At 40.4% G+C, this 8162-nt stretch overlaps 1 protein-coding gene across 1 annotated transcript; it reads right to left on the bottom strand.

Annotated features, from left to right (window-relative positions):
- Positions 1–290: 290 nt before the first annotated feature.
- LOC117430862 (protein sprouty homolog 3-like) lies at positions 291–5853 on the bottom strand. The gene is made up of 2 exons (XM_034051406.3): positions 5380–5853; positions 291–1341 (listed from the first exon to the last, which is right to left on the bottom strand). Exon 2 carries the CDS (start codon positions 1268–1270, stop codon positions 425–427), a length of 846 nt encoding a protein of 281 aa, XP_033907297.1. The 5' UTR covers positions 1271–1341; positions 5380–5853; the 3' UTR covers positions 291–424.
- Between the last annotated feature and the right edge of the window lie 2309 nt (positions 5854–8162).

Raw genomic sequence — 8162 nt, 5'->3', positions numbered from 1 at the left:
GGTTGACCCTTTAGTTTTTTATTACAAATGTTTGTTGAGTTCATTCTCAATCCAGGGAATGTTCCTATAGTCCATCTAAACTCCATATGGACAAATGAACACCCACCCCACTGTGTCTGGAGGCACCAACATCCAGTATGACCTGAGCTCATGAGATCTTCATTCTTCCAACCACACTGCTACTTAAAGTTATCTGTATACATACCATACCTTGTATGCTACAAGCAGATATCCTTTGGGTTTTTTTCCTTGTAATTATATAACGTGCAAATTGCCCCCGCCCCCCCCCCCCCCCCACCTCAAAAAAAAGGCAACGTTATACCGGTCTGTTTTTTTATATTATTGTTTTAAAGTTTTTGTTTGGTTAGACTAATGTGACCCTATGGTTTGGGAATCCCTTGTCTATCAATGCCACATTTGGAGGTCATACAGGCTTCTGCAGAGTTTTTGGGAAGGGTGTTGGGCCTGAGGAGGAGGAGATCTTCCGACAAACCGTATTGGTGTTGCTGCAGCGGCAGCCAGGCCTCTTAGCCCGGTCGTAGCTTCTTTGGCAGAGCTTGAGGCAGCCCTTAGCAGGGAGGTAACAGCAAAGACAAGGCAAAAAGACAGAGAGGAGGCCCATGGTTGTCCAACGGGAGCAAGCCTGGCCCTGGCTGCAAGAGCAGGGCTGGTCAGCACAGTTGTCTTCATCGTCGCTGGAACAGTGGTAGAAGATTCCCTTAACACAGCAGAGACAGGTGCCATACTCCACAGCGTTCTCCAGGGAGCAGAGACACCTTTGTCCACAGAGCCAGCAGGATGGAAGGGTTCGAGGGGTGCTGCACTCCTCACACTTACATTTCCCACAGCGCTCACAGATAAAGAGGTGCCGGCTAAGGTCTGGACTGTCCACCACACCTTTCACCAGATCTTCTGGCTTTATTTCACCCTTGGGCTGAATCCGGATAATGACAGGGCCAGAATGAGAAGGGGTAAGGCCAGCCAGCAATCTCTGTTCGGACGCTGTGCTGCTCCAGGAAACTGAACTAACTGTGCTGGATGGGGTTTGGTGGCTGTGATGAGGATGGTGGTGATGGCTTTGGCTTCGGTGGAGATCTTGCCGTTCCTGGGTCCACTCAATTTTCTGATGCTGCTGAGAGATGGACGGGTTGGACTGGGTAGTGGATGTTATGGGCCGGTCCACATAGTTATTATGGGCCCTGATGGAGCGGATCTGGTCGATGGAAAGAACCTGCACCTGCTGCAGGTCCACCAGGTCTGGCTCCATCATCAGTCAGCTGTTGAGTTTCCTTGAGCTGTGTGGGTCACTCAGGATCTGGTATCAGGGTACATCTGAGAAACCTAGATAGAGAAAGAGTGAGGAATGGTCAAACACTAGGCACCACCTTTGTCTAAAATACAAGCAGCCATTCAATAGAACAGATAACATTTTTCAGTGATTCATCCAAAGACTGTGCATCAAGTTGTACAGCCAAGTTTCCACACTCCATATGAAAGCAACTTGATTGTGCATGGTGAGAAGTGAAAATAGCAGACAACCTGGAAAACACCCAATCATGAACAGGAAACATATGAGCTGTTTGAACTGATCGCTTGGAAGTAAAACACAGGTAGCCACAGCAAGTCCAAACCTACATCTATAAGTTGTTTGAAGCAGCACTTCCAAGTTGTTTAGGAGTAACGAACATTAATGAAGAACCATGAGAAATCAACTCTTGGCTTTACACATGTTTTTTTTAATTCACTACTTTGTTTCATTCCCTAATGCCCAGGACGTTTCCTTTCCAGAAGCCTTGTTTCCCAGTTAAGACAGGGGAGTGTAGGAATGTATGCAGGGTGACTGCTAGAGCATGCATAGTTTTTTTTTTGTTTTGTTTTTTTTGGTGGGGAAATGATGCTTTACCTAGGGAGAATATGGCTAAGGCACTTGGGTCAATTCCCCTGGCCCTTGTTCATCAAGCACTGTGGGATCTTGAACATCTGTATAGCAGACATGATCTGGGTTTTGCATCTTGTCTGAAGCAAATCCAAATGATCCTGCTACAGCATACTGGGCTCTGTTCCCTGTCCACCAACGCACAAAAGGGCAAAAACAGGACTTGACATTTTATCCATAATATTTATATACATCTGCACTTTGATTTACAAATTGCTTCTTTAATTCTTATACCAGAGGTGTTTATGATAGGTCTGAATTGATGTTACCCAAATGCAACTGCATGCACATTTTATCTGATGTTGTTCCAGTCTCGTATGTATGTGGAACTTCAATTATTATTACTGGTACCCAGTCGTTATAAAAAAAGGCTTGTCATAGTACTGCTGCAGCCCAGTCCAGTCTCTCTGCCCCAGTGGTCACTTTGCTCGCTATAGTGATTCTTCGCTGCTAACATTGCTCTCATTAATGCCCTTGATGTGATGTTTTATGCAAAGAAATCCAAATCATGTGCTGGTTTGCTAAGCAAACACATTTTGATATGAATCCTTATTAAAAAATCATGTTCAGGCTCAGCCCTAGCCAGTGAGTAAAGAGTAAGAAGTATTGTCAGTTGAATCCAATGTCTCGGTTTAGGCGGATTGCACATGTCACATGGTAATGAAACATCTCGCCTTAGTTGATAGCTATCTCTATTCTGTGTTGTAAGCAAGCAGCTTAATATTCTATAGTGCTTGCTTTGAAGAGAGGTTGATATGGGCAATACAAAATTCCTGGGTTATTATGATTTACCGTCATTCTCTTAAATAAAACCGGTGCCCTAGTCTCCATTAACACTGAGGTGACTGGAAACTGAGCCTCCAAATCCTGCAGAGTGAAGCAGAGACCAAGCACTAAATAACCACAATAGGTTCATCTTGTTTCTAAATGTACTTGAGTGGTATTTCAATAAACAAAAGCCCTTGCAGCTAAGGAAGACTACAGGAAACGTGCAGAACATTACAACGGTATGTCTGTTGTCGGTGTATAAAAAAAAAAAAAAAAAAATTGAAGTTCTGCCAAAGTTGAAATATTTACATACTTCAAACCTGGCAAGGCAATGTGGCTTTTACATTCTGTTCTATGGGAAAACAACATATCTGTGAGCTGAGAACTGAAGATGTCCACAATCGAGAACCTAGATCATTTGCTAGGGATTTGCTTGAGTAATTACCTTGTAGAAATCCTTGGCTCTGTAATTGTATCTGTTTAGGTTACAGGATGTGTACAGCGCATTATTCATAACAACCAGAGCGTCATTTTGGCTTGTGAAACATAAAACCAAGCATTGCGAAAAAATAAATAAAACAAACATTACTTTGTTATTGTTAAACAATGGAATATGACCAGGTAATCCCTTCACCCAAATGCACTGTCCATACATTGTATGCATGCAAGAATGCTGGAGCGACTAATCCAGGACATGGATCACTGTCTGAACCAACACCCTGCTTTGCCTATGCCAAACAAGTCATTCTTTTCTAGAATTTTTGGGATATGTCATTAAACAGGATGATTTAATGTAGGGTATTGCATAGCCTGAATAGACTCAAATAGGATGCCAACAACCTTTTTAGTTATTAATATGTTTTCCAGGCTATACTCTCAGTGTTCTTTTTAATGTTTAATCAATACTATTCAGTCCATGTTTTATATGTAATTTATGTATAGGGCTGGTGGCTGTGTCTGTTTTTTCTACCGTATGTTAAACATGCTCATCTGGTTATTTTAATTGATGTCCTTTTGTGTTTGTTGCAGTAGAAGCTCTTAAGAGGCTTTGTGAAAAATCAAAATGCTATTCAAAAGTATTATTATTATTTGTTTATTTAGCAGTATTAGCATTAGAGTACTGATGCTGAGATGCAAGCACCCAGACGTTTCAGAGAGGAACGTGCCTTTCTCCATGAAGTCCTGGGTTTGATAACGGCTCAGATCACAAGTGCAACGAGTTTCGTGGTCTCAGTATAATTTCTGATTCTAATTCCAAAATAAGAAAAAGATGCTTTATAGTTGCAAAATAATAAATAATTGATTGCTTTTAATTAAGTTTTATTAATTGTACAACATTAATAGGTGGTTTCCTTCTCAAGTAAAAAAATATATATAGAAATGATACGAGCAAATTACACTTTTTATTTTTTTGAAAGCAGCTCTTTGTATTTGCATCAGTAGTAAAGCCGCTACAATGGCAATTTCTGAAAGGACTAACCTGCTGTCAGTTTATCTAAATAAAAAAACAAACCAGTGTCACAGAATTGATATTTCCCCACTGTGGTTACTCAGTGTCATTTAAGAGGTGTTTTAGACACAGCTGTGAGTTAGTTAATGTCAGCAGGGAGTTTTGCTAGCTGCTATGTTTATTTCTCCGTTTTTCTGGTGGAAGGACGAGACACTAACCTATCAGACACAGGGACCCAGGGACCTGCTCCCGACCCTGCTGGTAAAAAGGGGGATTGAATGACAATAAATTGTTTGAGATTCCGGATGTGCTGAATCCGATCCCCCAGGATGCACTGAAATAGATATTGCAGACAAGGGAGAAAAAGTCCAAGAGCGAGCCACATTAACAAAGCAGCACTGGGGGAGAAAGCAACAGCCATCCCAGGGAAATGGCAGGCTCCCTGAATCACTCAAGCTTTAAAGCAGAAGGAGGGTGGCGGACACATTCCCTATACACACTGATAATAGGGTTGCAGCTTTAAAAGTCACTTTGCACATGTACAATCTTTGAGCTACATTGAAGTTCATTCTAATCAGCCTGAAAGGGGGGAGGGGGGGGGGAAATCACACCCTTAATATTTTACATACTTTTAAATGTAATATTATTAAGTTCGTACATGGTCATATAGTAAAATTATGTTTCTTATATATATATATTGATATCTGTTTATCTGCCAGATGATATTTTTTAAACACTTTTCTGTTTCAAGTAATTTTATTATTATTATTAATTATTATTATTATTATTATTATTATTATTATTATTATTATTATTATTATTATTATTATTTTTTTATTATTATTATTATTATTATTATTATTATTATTATTATTATTATTCACTTTTAATAAATCAAAAAAATGTAAATTACTTTTCTGATATAATTCTGAATAAACCAGGGGGGTACATAGGCATACTTTATAAATTACAGTTTTATGCATGTTGCAAAGCTAATGAACATTTACCATACTGTAAAATATATATTATATATGTATATCTTTAACTGCCTGCACTTTCCAAAGATTTTTGTACTGTAGCTGTTTCCATCATGTATCTTCCCATTGTAATGGTACAGACTTTTTGCCTAGTTTTATTAACTTTTTTTTGTATTGCTGTGCTCCCCCAGCACAGTTAAGATGCCCAAAGTGCTGGGGTGCCTGTTCTGACAATGCAGGTCTCTTACCTCTGTAACAATGTAGATCCATACTGGCGAGAGTTCACTTAGCAGACAGAGAAATCCCCCTAGTCAACCTTGAATGTTCTTATCCTTTTCAAAGCGCCCAGACAGTCCAATCAATACAAACCCAGAATCTTCTGCAAACATCTCAAAAACAACCACAAAAAAAAAAAAAAGAAAAATCTTTACAAAATCCTGGTACTTTTTTCCTCCAAATCCTGAATGAAATAGTCCCTTTGTTGGTAAACAACACTGATGTTTTCCCTCAAAAATTGTTTAAAGGCTGGACGCTATCTCTCTGTTCCTCTCTCTGTTCAGCTGCTTGTGTATATATTCTTATTCTTAAAGGTCTGTTTAAAGTCTGCCAGTGAGTGTGGGATGTGCTTATGTGTGTGAGAGTGTGTGTGTGTGTGTGAGAGAGCGAGAGGGTGAGTGATCGGGAGGGGATGTAGGATGTGAATGGTGAGGAGGTGGGGACTGGCTTTGGGTTATAAATTTGCTAGAGATAGTTAATGGCTAAGTGGCGTCATCAAGCCGAAACTGAATAGCCCATTTGCACTCCCAGAGGCTGCTCTTCATCCGGCCCCAGAGCACTGCCTGCAGAGAGAGAGAGAGAGAGAGAGAGAGAGAGAGAGAGAGAGAGAGAGAGAGAGAGAGAGAGAGAGAGAGAGAGGGGGTCCGATAAAAGCAGAGGAAATAAAAGGGAGTGGGAAAGAAAGGCAGGAGAGGGAGAGGGAGTAGAGAGGGAAAGTGAGGGAGGTAGGGGAGGGTAAGGGCAGGGCAAAAGAGACAGCAACAGTGAGGGCTAAGGCAGAAAGAGGGTTAGAAAAAATAGGGGGGAGAGAGAGAGAGAGAGAGAGAGAGAGAGAGAGAGAGAGAGAGAGAGAGAGAGAGGGTAGATCGAAGGGAAGGGGAAAGGATGAGGTAGAGAAGTGTGAGAGATGAGGGAGGAGAAGAAAAAGTGGGAGGGAGTGTGAGGATGTGACAAGTGGTTAGAGTGAACAACTAGGGACATCTACAAACATGTGTTTTGATATTCTTTATCCACATGTTCCGAGTTACTTATCAACTGTGCCTTTTAAACATGCCCCAAGCTTCTTTCAAAATAAAAGTCGCTCATAACCATATTTCTTTTTTTTCTGCTTCAACAATAAAAGTAATTGAGACAGACTTTTATTTGCAAAGAAGTGAGCGGCCATAATATCAAAACAAATGGCAAACATTTTTTCCCCCCCAAGACAGTGCCTTTTACAAATGGAATGCCTTATACCACAGTAAAAGCATAAAAAAGTGTTGGTCAACACTGTGGCATTGTGGAAGCAGAAAGACATAGTAGACCATACATGTCATGGGAAATGTATCATCTCCCAGTTTGATAGGACTTCCTTTAACCATTTAAAAAACAATTCATTCACTTTTATTAGCACTAGCAATGTTATTACTGCTCGACCTTTGCTTATTTTGTATAAAAGGAGCACCTTTTTTGTCATTAAAACGGTATTGGGAGGGGGGAAAAAAAGTATCTGGGGGTGGGGGTGTAAGCAACAAAATCTTAGCAGTTGAAAAGTAGTTTTAGCTCTTCAATTTATTTTAATTGAACTCATCACACGGCAGCACCCACTGTCTCTCTATTGCTCATTAAAATCCTGAAATTGAACCAATTACTCAACTCGCTAGACAAGACAAGCCTGGCACTAGAGTCATTGTCCCTGCACTGGGATGCAGTGAAACCCTGCCTTTAATTAAAACCATTTCTTAATTAGCTATTCATGAATGACACAGCTTCCACTGCAAACTGCCTTTATGTATGGTCGCACTACAGGTGTCATGAAATGAAAGTCATGTGACTCTTTGGTGTGTCCAAAGGCTCCTGGGAACATCTCTAGCAGCATGTTGTCATCACCATAGTTATGCAATCCATTGGCATTTTGCTAGACCGGATGAGATTCACCTGGTCTGAAGAAAATGGACACAACACACTAATGAAGACATGAAACTTCTGTCTACTTTTCTTCTAAGTTATACCATGGCCTTTCACTTTGACTTGGCAATCCCCAAAAAATGAAATGCATTTCAAGTTGAAAGTTTAAGTTACAAATCTATTAATAAATCTGTTAGCACTTACTGCGGTACGTCATGATAAAAAAAAGCAATAGAAAGCAAAGGCAAGCTTGATTAACCACAGAAAAGTACATCATAAAACCGTCATAATGAGTAGAAACCACAACTGCATACACCAGTGGACTCTCCCATATAATTCTGCAATGTTTTAAAAAGATACAGATAAGAGAAAGGCACAGCAATTGCATAATACAGGAAATGAAAGGCTTGGTAAACTGTTTACTGAAAATGGCGTTTTTCCATTCAAGTTTGCAAATTAAACAGTGTTACCAACAGATTTCATGGATAGCAGCTTAGATCCGATTTGGAGTTCACGCATGAAAAAACGCAGACACCCTATTTAAATTGTGGCGGAAGGAAGTGTAATGCGTGACAGGTTAAGCGTATAAAGGAGGGGACTTTCTATTTTTTAAAGGATAGGTTTTACCTTGCTAGAAAGTTAATAAAGGGACTTTTTTTAGACTCTTGCTGATAAACTAAAGCTTCGCCCCCCCCCACTGGAAAACACTAGAAAAATGAATTTAGGATTAGCAAAAAAAAATAACAAAAATCGAGCTGCCTTGCTAACAATTGAGGGACTGCCCACTACCATTGGGAGAACTGGTGGAGGGGGGGGTGGGGGGGGTAAAGATTAGCTGACATTAATCCCTGTCAAAGCAAAGCCCCCA

This window comes from Acipenser ruthenus, chromosome 26, assembly GCF_902713425.1.
Source record: "Acipenser ruthenus chromosome 26, fAciRut3.2 maternal haplotype, whole genome shotgun sequence".
NCBI lineage: Eukaryota > Metazoa > Chordata > Actinopteri > Acipenseriformes > Acipenseridae > Acipenser > Acipenser ruthenus.
Note: the sequence above shows the minus strand (reverse complement) of the source record. Positions and strands in the feature narration are given on the sequence as shown.